Below are 18,396 nucleotides of genomic sequence, written 5' to 3' on the forward strand. Positions count from 1 at the left end.
GGCTGAACAGGCTGTATGGCTGCTGTGATTACCGGCACACTGAACAATTTACTGTACATGGGTTTGGATGATTCAAATCTAGGCCAAGGCTGCGTGACCGGATCAAACCTCCTCGTTCCACCCCCTCGGATGCCTCTTCCCCCGAGCTAACATAGCTCTAATATATCTAAAGCTTAATAACAATGTAAGAATTGTGACATTGAGGGTGGGAGGATATATCACACTGAACATAGCTTTATGTGTATGACTAAATAATCACTCTTTTTTTTCTCCTCTCCCCCCCAATAGAAACCTGTGGTCTCACTTCCGATGGACTCAAGATCACTCCGCTGGTAGAACTATTAGAATGACATTTGCTTCTAAACATCAAGGCAGTGCGACCTCTAATAATCACAATAAAAATCTGATCAACTGAAATCAAAAGCTAATCTGTTTATCATTGCATTTCAGTACAGTTCTCCAAAATGTGTCCATACAACACGCTTTACTCCACATGAGTATAATAATGCTTTGAACAAGTATTACAGCAACTATGGAACATCTTCACAGTAACCCAAAACAGAAACATTTGTGGGCTGTGTTGAATTGTAGTCTTCCCAGTGACAACCCGGAGGGTTTTGTAAAGAGCTCAATAGTTGCTTGCCTTAGAGGCAGCCTTGGCTTCATCAGCAAGGGTGTCATGCCACTTCTGTTTGTACTTCTGGCACAAGGAGTTCAGCCTTCTGTATTTATGTACTCTGGCAGACCAGGGGGTTTTGTCAAGACTTTTACACAGATCAGACACGGACAGAGTATGATTAGCTCGGCTTCAAGGGTGTTTATTAAATAATAATCACAAGAAAAGGAAAGGTCTCCCCCATGAGGCCCTCTGCGGGATACCGTCTTCTAGGCTCCGGGTCTTGCTGTATCCTGTCGGGCACACAACCGTCTCCAACTACACAGAAGTCACCTTACTTCCCCCAGTCTTCTCCTGTGTGCTGCCCTTCTGGCAGCTTTATGGGGCTTGTACAGGTGGTGAGCAATCAGCCCTTGATTACTCACCAACTCCCCAATCAGCCCCAATTAGTCCTGGGCAGAGAGCCCGTCGAGACCTGGCACGTCCAGCAGATGGGGCCATCGCCTCGTGATGTTTACACCGTCTGTCACCAGGCCTCAACAAGTCTCCAAATGGTGGCTGACCTGCTGTAACGCCACAGTACACTCTTCTGGCCTCACGTATACTCCTGAGATGTCCTCCTTTGTTATTTTGTGCCCAAATATCTTTCCAGCTGCTTTAGTGATGTCGTTCTTGAAGATCTTCTCTGGATTGGCTGGTATATTGTGGGCGAGAACAGAGAAGCGGTTCTGCAGCTTAAGGTGGAAGGTGGGTTTTACAACAGGGAACTGTAGTTTAGCAACATTAAACCTGGATTCACTGGAGGATGATGCGTTGCGTTTTAGGTGAAGATGGAGGGTCATGATTAGAAACCTGTGTTATAGATTACTGGTCAAAAGTTTTAGAACACCTACTCATAAGGGTTTTTCTTTATTTTTACTATTTTTTACATTGTAGAATAATAGTGAAGACATCAAAACTATGAAATAACACATATGGAATCATGTAGTAACCAAAAAAGTGTTAAACAAGTGCCCACATATGCTGAGCATTTGTTGGTTGCTTTTCCTTCACTCTCTGGTCCGACTCATCACAAACCATCTCAATTTGGTTGAGGTTTGGGGACTGCGGAGGCCAGGTCATCTGATGCAGCACTCCGTCACTCTCCTTCTTGGTAAAACAGCCCTTACACAGCCTGGAGGTGTGTTGGGTCATTGTCCTTTTGAAAAACAATTGATAGTCCCTCTAAACCCAAACCAGATGGGATATCGATGCAGAATGCTGTGGTAGCCATGCTGGTTAAGTGTGCATTGAATTCTAAATAACTCACAGATAGTGTCACCAGCAAAGCACCCCCACACCACAATACCTCCTCCTCCATGATTTACAGTGGGAACCACACATGCAGAGATCATCCGTTCACCCACACCGCCAAAAATCTCAAATTTGGACTCCAGACCAAAAGACAGATTTCCACCAGTCTAATGTCCATTGCTCATGTTTCTGTGAGACGTACAGGTCTGTGAGAGCCGGAATTCTTACTGGTTGGTAGGTGATCAAATACTTATGTCATGCAATAAAATGCAAATTAATAACTTAAAAATCATACAATGTGATTTTCTGGATTTTTGTTTTAGATTCCGTCTCACACAGTTGAAGTGTACCTATGATAAAAATTACAGACCTCTACATGCTTTGTAAGTAGGAAAAGCTGCAAAATCGGCAGTGTATCAAATACTTGTTCTCCCCACTGTATGCCTTCTCCAAGAACAACCACCCCACCACGGTGCTCTTCCCCGACAGCAACGTGTCTTTTGGGGAGGCCACCCAGATGAGCAAGAACGACATCGACAGGCTGAACAGGCTGTATGGCTGCTGAGAGTACTGCCACACTGAACAATTTACTGTACATGGGTTTGGATGATTCAAATCTAGGCCAAGGATGCGTGACCAGATCAAACCTCCTCATTCTGCCCCCCTAGACACCTCTTCCCCAGTTCTAATATATCTAGAGCTTAATAACAATGTAAGAATTGTGACATTGAGGGTGGGAGAATATATCACACTGGACATAGCTTTATGTGTATGGTTAAATAATCACTATTTTTTCACCTTACCTCCCCCAATAGAAACAGTTGGATACCTGTGGTCTCACTTCCAATAATCTCAAGATCATTCCGCTGAAGGAGTGGAGTGAGCTCTAGTGGTAGAACTATTAATGTAATTTGTCTCTAATAATCACAATAAAAATTCTGATCAATTGAAATCAAAAGCTTCATCTGTATCTATAATTCCATTTCAATACAGTTCTCCAAATATGTGTCCATACAACATGCTTTACTCATCATAAGTATTCTAATATGCTGACCAGACCGGACGCGAGCGTTGCAAAATACATTTGGAAATCCATGTTATTCAATTATTGCACCCACACTGCTCGCGGGCGGCAACGAGCGTCTGTGATGCCAAGGGCTAAAATAGAACTCATTCCTATTTCTGACGCAGATTGCGCTGCAAGTCCTGCCTCTCCCATCTCCTCATTGGTTTATAGAAGCAGGTACCCACGTGCCATCTACTCATTGGTTATACCCATGTGGGTGATTGAAAGGTGAACTGTTTTGCCGGTCGTCGTGGTAATACTATGAACGTTTAGATGCCAATCACCATAAAAGTTCAAAGATGAAAAAGCCTGGAAGGAGGAGAGATGACTAGAAACGATTCGGTTGGCCGTTTTATGTGTGGATTAATTGTCGGAGTAGAGGACCTTGTGCATTTCAGGTAAAATAACAACTCAATGTTTATATCCCAGGACAAATTTGCTAGCAACAGCAAGTTAGCTAAATAGGACAAATTAGCTAGCAAGTGCAAGCTACCTAGCTAAATTGCCATACATGTTTAATGCTTTTCGACCTGTCCCCAAATTAATGTCATTGGTTCAGAGTTTGTTTTGATATTTTAACCTGCGCGTCGTGATCGCGTTTGGTGTAGGGGGACAAAATAAATTTATGCACGATAGCGCACGCATGCAGCCGGTTTGGGTTCCGTGTAAATGCTTGGGACAAGTATTACAGCAACTATGGAACATGTTCACAGTAACCCCAAACATAAACATTTGTGGGTTTTGTTGAATTTGGAATTGCATGACTACAAACATAAACAAATCCATTTGAGTTTACTTCAACATTAAATAATTAGAAAAGTATTTTTACCAGCTTGAGGGAGTTTACTAATCTTTTACCAGTTTACTAATCTCAACAGTGGATACATCAATATCACATTTAAATGCACATTATCTATACAATTTTATAATATCCATAGTCCAATCAAGTTTCTCCCAAATTCCCTTACAATATGTAGTAGGAATGTATGTACCCAGAGTGCACTGGGCTACTTTCCATAAAATTATACTGGTCCATGAGTATACTGGTATACCAATATTGCCAACAAATTGTGGTGAATTTACTGAATCGTATAAAAGCACCAAACTCATTGTGAAAGCAATCAATAAATAATCCATTGAGTAAACAACATAAGAGGCCTAAGAAAAGATGAAGATTGTTTGTCACACTTTCACTGTCCACCATTGGCATTAAGTTTTTCAAGTTCTGTCTGTGTCAGATCAGCAGTGCAGTTCTGATCACAGGAGTGAAGGGCCTTTATCAAAGTGTCTGTTTTGTCCTCAGCTTTCTGCTTTTTCCGCCACTCCTTCAAAAGCTCCATCACTTGCTCTTCCAGGTTGTTTGGGTGCTTCTGCGCGATATGGTCCAGTTTGGCCTCTGGCAGACCAAGTTTACGACCATATGTTCGCCACTTCTTTCCAATGTTGTTAGTGATCATTTCTGTTGCGATGTCAAGTTTTGCTGGGAAAAGAGAAGATGCCATGGAATGTAAATAAGTCCACTACAAAAGTCATATTTCCAACACAATATACAGTACATTATCTAAGGCATACAGTTGCATTTTATATTCGCCCTCAGAGGAAATACAATACACTGGCAAACATTTACTGTATGGGAGAGCATGTCAGAAAGATAGTGACAATGTAACTTAGCCTAATATCTTTCATAGCAGTTGTGACAGGGTTCCCCAGATAACATGTAGCCATGATCTCTGATACATTCTTACATACATTCATGGCCCACGCTATGGTATTTCAACATTTTCCCATTAATATTTGGGAGTGGGGCAAACCACGTAATTTACCTTGCTCCTCATCGTTGGGAAGATAATTCGGTGTTCCAGCATATTGGCTTTCACAGTTGGTAAGTTTGTCCGCAAGATCTAGGCGACCAATGTCTGTCAAAAGCGAAACTAGAAATACTGTGTTGTCAGGTCCAAGTTTATTTCTTTCCATTAGGACCATGAAAAGTTGTAAGCCACTGGTCATCTTCTCGAGACGATTTTTTCCTATTTCTGTAATACACAGGAACTTCATTTTCTCCAATTGATCACCAACAAGTTCACCTGAAATGTTCAGCAAAACGCTGTTAAACGTACTCATCTTGACTGTAGTGAACCAAGTAAATATCTCACGCGACAGGTCTTCTTCTTCTTTGGGATTGGGTTGGCGGGTCATCCAACTTTCAAGGTGCATACACTGCCACCTACTGTACTGTGGTGGGAGGCCAGGCACTGCCGAGCTACATTCAATTATCTTAATTAGTCCTGTTCCTCTAAGAAAGTTAAATAGATCAATAGACACCACTTCCCTCCTCCTCTTGTCTCCCCCCACTACACCACCCAAACCCCAACCCTGTCCTGCCTCTCTAACCCTTTCACACAATCTATTCCTATCTAAGTCATACAATTCGCAACATAATCAACACTAAACACTCATAACACATACCTGTTTCATGTCTCCCTATCAGCCACAACGTGGCATTCAAACCTCTATGCCCAAACCATATTCTACTCCACACAACTTCCTCTCTCCTACATCCCATACTCCCCACCTCTTCCTTTACTGACTGATGCGTGCAATAAAATTGCCTCACCTTACTACTGGCATTCGACTTGCCCGTCTTCACACTAGTCAACACTGAAGCCGAATCAGAGCAGATCACCACCTCGTGGTTTCACCTCCTCTACCCATCTCAAACCTACAATCATGGCCATCATCTCTGCCCCATACACTGACACAATCAGTTAACCGCTTTCATACTCCAACATTAAAATCTGGGATATACACCACAGCCCCCACCCTTCCACTGACTGGATCCTTTGAACCATCTCTATATATCCTTAAAAACAAATAAAGTTGATTATCTCTACATCTCTCCACGCACCTTCTCACATCCTTAACCCATCCTCTCCTAGCCTCAGTCATGTCCACGTACACCCTCTGCTTACCCCCTCCTTGCCCCCCCCCCCAAAAAAAAACATTGTATTGCATTGCTAACAGTAGACATCAATTCTATAACGAACACATGATACAAATACACATACACTTCTCATAACTTGTATTATTTTATTGTAATTAAAATATCCTAAAACTTTTACTTTAGGCTGACAGACCTCTAGTGGAAATATAAGCCTGAAATCTGAAATAAATATAGTACTATCCTAATCAAATATAGTTGTAATGTTGCTGTACAATTCAGGCAAATATTTAAACACCAAGTTTTTCTCTACTGCTCTAGTATACCAAGATGAATATCAAGGATTGAAATATCTAAGTATCAGTTGGGAATAAGATGCCACTAGCTCAAAAGCAAGGTATTGTGGCTGCCATTCAGCATTGGCCTATAAGTCATACAATGAACATACAATATTAGTAGTTGAAAAAAAACAACAAGAACATGTCCTTGAATCAGAAATTAAAATATGAGGTGATGCAATATTCTGCAATGTCCTAACAAATACATTTGAGACTACGTTAATGGCCATCAGAGTTCTTTCTATAAGCAAAAGGAAAGACATCTCATATAACCAGTATCAAAGTACAAACACCTGGGTATGCATCCAGGAGTAATGTAATATTACAAACATATTATATTGCAAGAGGTCAATGTTGATACATTTCAATACCGTAGACACACAAAATAGAAGTTGAAGACAGTTAAATATCGTACATATCATTGAAAATATAAAATATATAATAATTGTTAATAATGTAATACATTCCAACAGTCTGGGGGCCAGGTTCCATGCCATTCCATTGATGTGAAGTATCTACATTTTTTCCCTGTTTGATCAGAAGAGCCTAAATCAAAGGTCTGTCACATTCCTAAACACAGACATAGAATTACAGATCCTTCTGTATGAGAAACAGTGGTCACAAACAAGCAAAACATGACATTGTACCACAAAGGATAGATTTTTTTTATTTTTCTTCTCGTTTGTTTTTGTGCTTCATTTGTAAATATGTACTTGGTTTGATCATGAGGTTTTTAAAATGTTTTTAATAATGTTGTTTTTCTTGTGTTAAGACAAGATGGATGAACGTTTCTCCTCTTTTACAAACCCTATACACTGAGCGTACAAAACATTAGGAACACCTTCTCTTTCCACAACATAGACTGACCAGGTGAATCCGGGTGAAAGACATGATCCCTTATCGATGTCACCTGTTAAATCCACTTCAATCCGTGCAGATAAATGGGAGTAGACATGCTACAGAATCATTTTTAAGAATTGAGACAATTGAGACGTGGATAGTTTGTGTGTGCCATTCAGAGGGTGAACTGGCAAAACAATAGATTGAAGTGCCTTTGAACGGGGATGGTAGTAAGTGTCAGGCGCACAGGTTTGAGTGTGTCAAGAACTGCAACGCTGCTGTTTTCTTTAACGCTCAACAGTTTCCCGTGCGTATCAAGAATGGTTCAGCACCCAAAGGACATCCAGCCAATTTGACACAACTGTGGGAAGCATTGGAGTCAACATGAGCCAGTAACCCTGTGGAATGCTTTCGACACCTTGTTGAGTCCATACCCTGATGAATTGAGGCTGTTCTGAGGGCAAAAGGGGGCGCAAGTCAATAATGTTTTGTAGACTGTGTATATTGATAGGATTCAATATTGACAATGTATTGGATATGCATTAAAAAGTATTGTTTACTCACAAATTATATACAAAATGAGCTGACAAAATACCTTCTTCCTCCCCTTGAAATAGTTGTTGACATAATCATCGATGCTTGGCTGCTGTTTGACAAATAAAAGTGATCTCGCTCTTTTGTCCATAATAATATCATCGCGTAGGCTATTTGCGCAGTCTAGTCAACAGCGGGCAGATACGTTGGCTAGAGCGCACTTACCAGAATGGGCACACTCGCTATATAACGTTAAAAAAAATTGGGTGAGAAAACATCAGTCCATTTGAAAATGTGATGGAAACCTTTAACTTGTAGGCTATTTTGTGTTCGGTATGTGGGAATTGAACTGCAAAATATATGTTTATGTGCACTAAGTCATCATGCACATACTTTCATCTGCAACATGTACATTTGATGGAAACATCTCTGGTGGGAAATGTTGTTTTTATGCGGATTGTAGAATATTTGCATGAAAATTTGTCAATGGAAACCTAGCCCACGATAGGTATGAATTAGTATAATAACAAACAGGACATAAAACACATGACATAAGGGAAAATTGGCATGGTAAACAAGCAGAATGGCAAGCTCCTTTACCTGATCTCAGTGTCTTAAAAAGGCAAAAGTTTCAAAATAAAAACATTAGCTAGCAAAATTGCATATTCAAAAAAGATCGACATGTTTTCCTGCATTGTATCATTTTTGTGCAAAAGAGAAAAACAGCCCTCTGAGCCTTCTGCCTGATACCTGGTTCACCAAAGGTTGGGCAATGGCTTGCTATTAAGTCAGAAAGGGTGCACGTGCAGAAGCCTGCCAATAGCCGCCTCCCTCTTTTCTTGAGTAGGCCACTGTGTATGTGGAGTGTCCAAGTCCAGACAGGGGGGCTGAAGGTTTTTGAACAGACCAGATGAACGGGCAGATGGAGCCACCCACCAGGGCACTAGCAGTTAGAAGGTGTATGTGAGGCAGGGCGAGAGCGGGGCTGAAGAGGACTTTGGTTGGCGTGGCTGTCTCGGAGGAGCTTCTTGCCCTCTTCCTCCTTCATGAAGAGCTCCACCATCAGGACCTTCTCCTTGTGGATCTGCAGACTGATGTCCTTGGGGATGTCTGGGATCAGCCAGTCAACAAAGTCACTCATCAGCATTACCACGTTCTAGAAGGAGAAAAGACGGTACGGATTGAGGCATTTCTTTCACAATTCCTTCAATAATATAACCAAAAACAGTTATTCAAAAGGATATGACAAAATGCTTTCAGCATAAAAAGATTGAACCCTCAATGACTCATATGTTTGTTTTTGTGTAGGCATCTGACCTGAAAAACGACGACAAAGGCCAGCCGGCAAGCCAGTATAGCCCAGAACTCTTTGGAGAGGTCATAGGGTGTGTTGGACCATGGTGTCTCTCTGTAGTCCTTGTATCTGGAGAGGGGATTGAATTGGCAAAATGATTTACTATAAATGACAACGCATCCAACCAGTATGATAGACTTCACACACATTCTCATGACGTAACACCTATTTGAAACAAGGCACAGTAAACATGTCGTCCCCTACGAATGATGCAGCGCCCCCACTTGGGAAAATTAGTGGCAACAATTCAAACGGGAGAGGTTATCCGGACACGCCTGGTGCCCAAATTGTTGACGAGAGTCGACTGGAGACGAATGGATTCGGTTCAGTCAGTCGTCCTGATGAGCCCTTCCCAGCTAGCTAGTTGATGCTGGCTAGCTGGCAACAACAGCAGCACAGCTCTAGTTAAAACTTGTAAAAGAAAGTGATGTTTTTTTCGATGGGCGAGGGAGAAAAAACTTGCAGTATTGGTTACCATCTGGATGTCATCGTGACATGCCAATAAGCTAACGCAATGACAAATCGGTGTGAATGACAAGAGCAACAGTGTTATATCGAGGTGTTTCCCAATTACCAATGTTGCTTCCCACCGGTCAGCTGTATCACATGTCGCTGGCGGTAGGTACGTTAGCTACTTTTCATGTATTTTTTATTTTATGTTTAGCTCAAATAATATAATTTAAGAATATGCATTAAGGTGTTATGTCATAAACATGGCAAAAAAATGTAGACATTAATAAATGCTTATTTTTTACAATGGTTGGGTAGCGTCAAAACAGCGCACTCTGTCAGTCATGTAGTGTATATATGCACTGAACAAAAATGTAAACGCAACATGCAACAATTTCAAAGATTTTACTGAGTTACAGTTCATATAAGGAAATCAGTGAATTGAAATACATTCATTAGGCCCTAATCTATGGATTCCACAACTGGGAATACAGATATGCATTTGTTGGTCAAAGATACCTTTAAAAAAAAGTATGGGCGTGGATCATAAAACCAGTCAGTATCTGGTGTGCATCATGCAGCGCGACATATCTTCTTCGCATAGAGTTGATCAGGCTGTTGATTGTGGCCTGTGAAATGTTGTCCCACTCCTCTTCAATGGCTGTGTGAAGTTGCTGGATATTGGCGGGAACTGGAACACGCTGTCATAAACGTAGGTCCAGAGCATCCCAAATATGCTCAATGGGTGACATGTCTGGTGAATATGCAGGCCATGGAAGAACTGGGACATTTCCAGCTTCCAGGCATTGTGTACAGATCCTTGTGACATCGTGCTGTATATTATCATGCTGAAGCATGAGGTGATGGCAGCGGATGAATGGCACGACAATGGGCCTCAGGATCTTGTCATGGTATCTCTGTGCATTCAAATTGCCATCGATTAAAATGCAATTGTGTTCCTTGTCCGTAGATTATGCCTGCCCATACCATAACCCCACCGCCACCATGGAGCACTCTGTTCACAATGTTGACATCAGCAAACCGCTCGCCCACACGACGCCATACACGCTGTCTGCCATCTGCCAGGTACTGTTGAAACTGGGATTCATAATTTGTCCACTGAAGTAGGTTACGACGCCAAATTGCAGTCAAGTCAAGACCTTGGCGAGGACTACGAGTACGCAAATGAGCTTCCCTGAGACGGTTTCTGACAGTTTGTGCTGAATTTTTTGGGTTGTGTGAACCCCCAGTTTCATCAGCTGTCCAGGTGGCTGGTCTCAGATAATCCTGCAGGTGAAGAAGCCGGATGTGGAGGTCCTGGGCTGGCATGGTTACACATGGTCTGCGGTTGTGAGGCCGGTAGGGCGTACTGCCAAATTCTCTAAAATGACGGCTTATGGTAGAGAAATGAACATTCAAATCTCTGGCAACAGCTCTGGTGGACATTCCTGCAATCAGTATGCCAATTGCACCCTTCCTTAAAACTTGTGACATCTGTGATATTGTGTTTTGTGACAACACTGCACATTTTAGAGTGACCTTTTATTGTCCCCAGCACAAGGTGCACCTGTTTAAGGATCATGGTGTTTAATCAGATTCTTGATATGCCACACCTGTCAGGTGGATGGATTATCTTGGCAGAGGAGGAATGCTCACTAACATGGATGTAAACACATTTTTGCACAAAATTTGAGAGAAATAAGCATTTTGTGCATATGGAAAATGTCTACGATTTTCTATTTCAGCTCATGAAACATGGGGCCAAAACGTTACATGTTGCGTTTATATTTTTGTTCAGAGTATATAAATCATTGTGCACAGTGTTTCCTTCTCTCCCGCTTGCCGACTGCAAAGCACTGCTGAGGGAAGTAGCTCGATAGTGTGGCCAATATCATCACGCCAGTGTGACAGCTAATACCCATTTATTGGAGTGATTTTCACCCAAAATGTACAACTACAGCATTAACATCTATATTTGGGAAGGGAAAAACAAACAATTACTCTGATTAAAACAGAATGATTCTGGACACTCTCCCAAGTCCCCACAATGCAGACAAGTTTTAAATTAGCACTGAATTTTCTAGCCACAAGCATAAACTAGCTAGCTGGGGAAGGATCATTAGGATGACTGACTGAACTGACTGAACCCAATCTGTTCGTCCCTGCTCAACTCTCACTGCGTGAAATACGTCGTCAATTTTGTGAACAAGGTGTGTCTGTATATCCGCGCCCAATTCAACCTAGATTAACTGAAAGTAACAAAACATGTGGCCGTTATAGTGCCACCGTGTGGTTGATATGAATGTTCTTGAGTCTTGAGAAGGGTTGCAAAGGGACAATATATTACTGGAAACTTGTGAAGTTTACCAGTATACAACTAGAATGTTGATTTCATTCAAGGATTATATGTAATCTATCACAAAACAGACTATTACAGGTGTCTGCAATTATCTTTGGCCCTCTGTGTGGCCTTATCACATGTGAAATATATGAAATAATGATGATTTTTGATTTTTTTTTTATATAGAACGACAAAGCTGTAAAACATTATCCTAAACCATCAACTTAGTGAATACCATTGGTGTTTAATATGAGTGTTTCAGTATGATCCCTTTTGTTATATACTTGTATATATTTTTCACTGAAGCTGGAGACTCATATCTCCCTCACTAGCTTTAAGTACTAGCTGTCAGAGCAGCTCACAGATCACTGCACCAGTACATAGCCCATCTGTAAACAGCCCATCCAACTACCTCATTTCCATACTGTATTTATTTATTTATCTTGCTCCTTTGCACCCCAGTACTTCTACTTGCACATTAATCTTCTGCACATCTACCATTCCAGTGTTTAATTGCTATATTGTAATTTACTTCGCCACCATGGCCTATTTATCGTACCTCATTTGCACATGCTGTATATAGACTTTTTGTTTTATTTTGTTCTACTGTATTATTGACTGTATGTTTTGTTAATTCCATGCGTAACTCTGTGTTGTTGTATGTGTCGAACTGCTGTGCTTTATCTTGGCCAGGTCGCAGTTGTAAATGAGAACTAGTTCTCAACTAGCCTACCTGGTTAAATAAAGTTGAAATAAATAAATAAAAATTACTATGTCAATATGTACACTATATATAGAAAAGTATGTGGACACGGCTTCAAATTAGTGGATTCTGCTTTTTCAGCCACACCGGTTGCTGACAGGTGTATAAAATCAAGCACACAGCCATCTAATCTTCATAGACAAGCATTGGCAGTAGAATGGCCTTACTGAAGAGCTCAGTGACTTTCAACATGGCACCGTCATAAGATGCCACCTTTCGAAAAAGTCAGTTCGTCAAATGTATGCCCTGCTAGAGCTGCACCGGTCAAATGTCAGTGGCGCTATTGTGAAGTGAAAACGTCTAGGAGCAACAACGCAAAGTGGTAGGCCTTACAAACTCACAGAATAGGACCGCCGAGTGCTGAAAATCATCTGTCCTCAGTTGCAACACTCATTACCGAGTTCCAAACTGCCTCTGGAAGCAATGTCAGCACAAGAACTGTTCATCAGAGTTTCTAGGTTTCCATGGCCGAGCAGCCGCATACAAGCCTAAGATCCCTATGTGCAATGCCAAGCGTCGGCTGAAAGTGTGTAAAGCTCGCTGTCATTGTACTCTGGAGCAGTGGAAACGTGTTCTCTGGAGTGATGAATCACGCTTCACTGTCTGGTAGTCTGACGGACGAATCTGGGTTTGGCAGATGCCAGGAGAACGCTACCTGCCCGAATGCATAGTGCCAACTGTAAAGTTTGGGGGAGGTGGTATAATGGTCTGGGGCTGTTTTCCATGGTTAGGGATAGGCCCCTTAGTTCCAGGGAAGGGAATCTTAACACACTAGAGCATACAATTAATTTCTATACGATTCTGTGCTTCCAACTTTGTGGCAACAGTTTGGGGAAGGTCCTTTCATGTTTCAGCATGACAATTCCCCCGTACACAAAGTGCGGTCCATACAGAAATGGTTTGTTGAGATCGGTGTGGAAGAACTTGACTGGCCTGCACAGAGCCCTGACCTCAACCCCATCGAACATCTTTGGGATGAATTGGAACGGCGACTGCGAGTCAGGCCTAATCGCCCAACACCAGTGCCCGACCTCACTAATGTTCTTGTGGCTGAATGGAAGCAAGTCCCCGTAGCAATGTTCCAACATCTATTGGAAAACCTTCCTGGAAGAGCGTAGGCTGTTATAGCAGCACAGGGGGGACCAACTCCATATTAATGCCCATGATCTTGGAATGAGATGTTCAACATCATCAAACTGGTGGCAGTTGTGAAAAAAGTCAGTAGTTGGAAGAGTTGTAGAGTTCTGAAAATAATGCCAGTGTTGATTAGATCCTTTTTTATTAATTAGGCTATTTTTCTCTTGAACCATATGGACTATCTAATATAAACTCATGGACAATATGGACACAGATACACTACCGGTCAACAGTTTTAGAACACCTACTCATTCAAGGGTTTTCCTTTATTTGGACTATTTTCTACATTGTACAATAATAGTGAAGACATCAAAACTATGAAATAACACACGTGGAATCATGTAGCAACCAAAAAAGTGTTAAACAAATCAAAATATATTTTATATTTGAGATTCTTCAAATAGCCACCCTTTGCCTTGATGACATCTTCGCACACTCTTTTGATTTTGATTTGTTTAACAATTTTTTGGTTACTACATGTTATTTCATAGTTTTGATGTCGTCACTATTATTCTTCAAAATTACCGTGGTAAATTACCGTTAGCTTTAGTCAATAGCGGCCATATTGTTTTAATTACTAGTCTGGAACATATTACGTTGAGCCCTTTTGTGCAAGTTTTGTGCAGATCAATCATTCGGTGCTAGAGGAATAGCGTTTTTTGTGTTTTTCACAACATTCAAAATGGTGGAAAATCCATCATGGTGGACCTTATGGATCGCTCAGGCAAATATTTTACTTGCGAGGAGAGGGACCTACAGTATGTGGCGAATTTCATGACATTATGCCAAACAGAGTGAGGAGCGTGACCTTTCAAAGTTGTCATTTTCAATCGCTTGTTATAGCACTACCATCTGGCCAATCACTGTCATTTTGTAAATGTCGGACCTCTATGGCAAGACATCATTCACCCAAGTGTCGTCAAAATCGGTCCAGTGATGTCTGAGATATAGCGTGTGACGTACGCACGTACACACACGTACGGACAGAGACAGATTCATAGTCCCCTTCCTGATTTCATCGAAGGGGACCATAATGTTTTGAATGTCTTACCTGCATATCTGCACTTCATACCCCAGGTGCATTGGCTGCAGAGGGGCAGTGCCAGGCTGGAAGTCACTGACGTTGAAGTAGGACAGAGTGTGGTTGACAAAGCCGTGCATGGAGCCATCAGGGCTGTACATGTACTGGTAGACTAGTCGAGGGATGAAGTCGGACGTGAAGGAAATCACAAACGCCTGGAGAGAGCAGACAGAGGAGAGGGGAGAGGTGTGATGACCAAAAGGATCTTCAAACGTCAACATTGTGTAATCTTGACGACAGACCTGGAAATAATGAGCACTTTAAATGTTTTTATTAATGTGAAGGTATGTACTTACATTGACAATGACTGCTACTTTGCTGAGCCCTCTCAGAAGATTATACCAGATGCCTGAGAAATAAGATATGGAGATTTGCCCGAAACACCAATAACTGGGTAGACAAGGGGGCTTTATATGTACCTACTTTACTTAGACATGGTAGATGCAATGGTTAATTAATTGGTTGAAAAAATGTATTATGGTCACATCATAAATGTGTACCACCAGAAAAACATTGGCAAAAATAAATGTGTATCCCATTGATAGTCACTGAATGGATATAATGATAAGGTGTTTTAAGGATCATTAGATTTTACTAGATTATTGTATTATAAAAATGTATCGCATTCAAACCAAATAGCTGACTCAATGATGTAATCACACAAACATGACCAAAACATTTGTGAGGGACCTGTGTTTTCAGATGGGAAATTCCTGCTACCTATTTCAATTTGGTATCTATCATGTAGGGCCAATTCTGGGAATCTCCAATTAAGTCAAATTCAATTTGAAAAGTGGAAGAAATTAGGTTAAAATGTCCCCTTTATTATAAAATCAATAGACCAGTGCTGTTAAAGTCTGGAGATGGAAACCTACCAATGTCTTTTGCTCTGGCTGCGATGGGCCTCCTGACCTCTGTCACAAACTTCTTAGCATCAAGACGGATCTCGATGATGTTGTTGAGCAGAGCAAAGAGTGGTGCCAAGGGAAAGGAGGCCACAAACAGGGTCACCATGCCAAACTGGATGACTGCGAGTTAAAAAACAAAACAGATATATTCAACTGGACATTATGACCACAAGGAAATCAACACAAAGCATGCTGGGTAGATTAAATCTCAAATTAGATAACTGGAGCACAAGTATAGAGGGAAGTGGAAAGAGGAGCACAAGCCGTTAATAATCTACTTCTAATACCGTACTACGCAATATATGCGTTTCCATTTTTTTTCCATTTGAAATGCACAGTACACACTACAAGGACAACACATGAGAGATGAACATGTCTAAGCAAAAAGTAATGAGATGGTGGAATGAGGGCATGCCATGTTTCTGCACTTGCTTTCGGATGGCCACAGTCAGAAACTTTACTGAAATGTACTAGGTAAAACTTCCAGAGATCCAATCAAAAAAACGTTTTATTTTTTTAAATGTGCCCACTTCACACTCTGAATGGGTTCAAACACTCTGGCCTTTTGTGCCTGCATCCATATATTAATCCTAGCTGGTTTTCAGTTGAGTACCCTTGAAAAAGCCACTTAAACAGGCATGCCTAAAAACCTAAAGATGGACTGAATCTTTGAGTCGGTGTAGATAGGACTGCTATGCCACAACAATATGACTGTGCTTCTATAGCTGCTACCCAGAGATTTCTAGTTGATAAAGTTGTACAGTATAACTAGTAGAAATAACAACTAGACATATTGAACGAACCCTGGAATCATCACCATAACCCTTCTTTATGGCTTCTGTGTCACACCCTGACCATAGTTTGCTTTGTATGTTCTATGTTTTGGTTGGTCAGGGTGTGATCTGAGTGGGCCTTCTATGTTGGATGTCTTGTTTGTCTGTTTCTGTGTTTGGGCCTGATATGGTTCTCAATCAGAGGCAGGTGTTAGTCATTGTCTCTGATTGGGAACCATATTTAGGTAGCCTGTTTTGTGTTGGGTTTTGTGGGTGATTGTTCCTGTCTTTGTGGTTGTTACACCAGATAGGGCTGTTTTTTACGGTTCTTGTTTTTGTATATTGTTCTATTTTCATCTTTATTAAAGATGTATCAAAATATTCACGCTGCGTTTTGGTCCGCCTCTCCTTCAACAGAAGAAAGCCGTGACATTCTGTGTATCAGGGTATGGTCATGGAACTGCATTATCAACACTTTAGTTCACAATACTGTGAATGAATTCCATACAGTAATTATTCATGGTTTATCCATTGCACGGATCGTGAGAGGGAGCAGTAATATTTCTTATGATGGATATGGTGTGGGGAAAGGGAAAGGGTATACCTAGTCAGTTTTTACAACTGAAACGTCTTCCGCATTGCCTTAATCAACCGGGGAACAATGGGTTAACTGCCTTGCTCAGGGGCAGAACGACAGATTTTTTTACCTTGTCAGCTCAGAGATTCGATCCAGCAACCTTTTGGTTACTGGCCCAACGCTCCTGGTATACAGTAAGTAATGTAGTAGTATCAGTATGTTATGGCACAGATGTACAGACGTTTGAGGTTTCCCCCCATTCTTCGTCTTACACAGTGTGTCTTTTCAATGTACATGCTGTAGGGATTGTCCAGTTATTCAGTCTGATGCTGCAAGGAAAGAAGCCGCTGATAAAGACATCTAAGGACTAAAGTCAAAATCAGGTCAACTAAATCCACTTGTGCTGATTACGTGGGCATTATAGACAGAATGGTTCTCTGCTTCTCCACTGAGGATTATCTCATGCAGAGAATATGCATTTTCAGAGAGGGTTTCACATCGGAGGTTTTACAACTAATCAGGATCTAATACCGTGAGCGGCATGAAGTAAAATGTCTTATTGTTAAATCAAATGTCACGCTTTACGGCGTAAAGAGAAGTGGTTACTGAGGATAACATTTTCTGGCTTGCTAATTCCAGTAATCAGTGACATTTATAAAAGTTGCCAGTTTCATACAAACATGGTTGTATCGTCCCTGCCTAACCCCCCCCCCCCCCCCCCCCCCACACACACACACAAAGACCTGACCTCAATAGCAAGAGCTTAAAAAGATAAAAAATTATTGATAACTAATGTACACGCTACATTAGTTGACTAATTATGTATGTCGTGCACAGTACATTAGAAGTAATTCATTGGCAGTAATTAGTTGACCGTAAAAGGGAAAAGCCAATCAGACATGCTTATCACAGCCCTAGAATGAAATAGTATATCTATGATCTCTATAATCCTTTGCGCCAAATCTCTACTCACAGCACACTGCAGTAGTTAATTTTCCTCCTGTCTCATGTGATAAGGAGAATTGGAATAGGGTGGCCTGAGGGCGGCTGATCCTCAGTAAGCTGTCAGGAGCTTTACTGGACAGACTGACATATGACTCACTCATCTCCATGTACTCTGGGCTGAGGCCCACGAAGGGACCCAAGAAGTGGTCCTTCTCATGACGCTGTAGGGTCATGTTATAGTCCTCCTGCTGCTGAGAGTCCATGTCAGACTTCCGGCGCCTGATCAGCTTCTTGATTTTACTGTAGCAAGCAGAGAAAAGAAATAGTAGCAATATGAGTCTAGCCCTGAGCATATTTATTTTAGTGCTTGTGTGCTTGTGTGTGTGTGTGAGTGGGTGTGGTGTGTGTGTGTGTGAGTGGGTGTGTGATTATGTCCTAGTTT

The 18,396-nt window shown here is 41.4% G+C and overlaps 2 protein-coding genes across 3 annotated transcripts in view; both read right to left on the reverse strand.

Moving 5' to 3' along the window:
* Positions 1 to 3,797: 3,797 nt before the first annotated feature.
* On the reverse strand, positions 3,798 to 5,163 carry LOC110506335 (FAS-associated death domain protein). The gene is made up of 2 exons (XM_021585887.3): positions 4,799 to 5,163; positions 3,798 to 4,455 (listed from the first exon to the last, which is right to left on the reverse strand). Exons 1-2 carry the CDS (start codon positions 5,094 to 5,096, stop codon positions 4,166 to 4,168), a joined length of 588 nt encoding a protein of 195 aa, XP_021441562.3. The 5' UTR covers positions 5,097 to 5,163; the 3' UTR covers positions 3,798 to 4,165.
* An 885-nt stretch (positions 5,164 to 6,048) lies between these two features.
* The window catches only part of LOC110506336 (anoctamin-1), a 65,518-nt gene continuing 53,170 nt past the window's right edge, over positions 6,049 to 18,396 (reverse strand). For both annotated transcript variants that reach the window (XM_090221974.1, XM_036963701.2), the window contains exons 20-25: positions 18,112 to 18,254; positions 15,627 to 15,779; positions 15,048 to 15,100; positions 14,722 to 14,906; positions 8,943 to 9,048; positions 6,049 to 8,781 (exon numbers count right to left, since the gene is read on the reverse strand). In XM_090221974.1, the coding sequence (XP_090078100.1) occupies positions 8,569 to 8,781; positions 8,943 to 9,048; positions 14,722 to 14,906; positions 15,048 to 15,100; positions 15,627 to 15,779; positions 18,112 to 18,254 (853 nt within the window). In that variant the 3' untranslated portion in view covers positions 6,049 to 8,568. The remainder of the gene's footprint in view (positions 8,782 to 8,942; positions 9,049 to 14,721; positions 14,907 to 15,047; positions 15,101 to 15,626; positions 15,780 to 18,111; positions 18,255 to 18,396) is intronic.

This window comes from Oncorhynchus mykiss, chromosome 26 (assembly GCF_057628025.1).
Source record: "Oncorhynchus mykiss isolate SJ-2025 chromosome 26, ASM5762802v1, whole genome shotgun sequence".
Classification (NCBI taxonomy): domain Eukaryota; kingdom Metazoa; phylum Chordata; class Actinopteri; order Salmoniformes; family Salmonidae; genus Oncorhynchus; species Oncorhynchus mykiss.

What these genes read in the sequence shown, in the direction of transcription:
- LOC110506335 (XM_021585887.3), bottom strand. Translation starts at nt 5,096, where the DNA reads ATGAGTACGTTTAACAGCGTTTTGCTGAACATTTCAGGTGAACTTGTT. An exon ending in TCCCAACGATGAGGAGCAAG is followed by an intron (nt 4,456 to 4,798) that starts GTAAATTACGTG and finishes CTCTTTTCCCAG; the next exon opens with CAAAACTTGACATCGCAACA.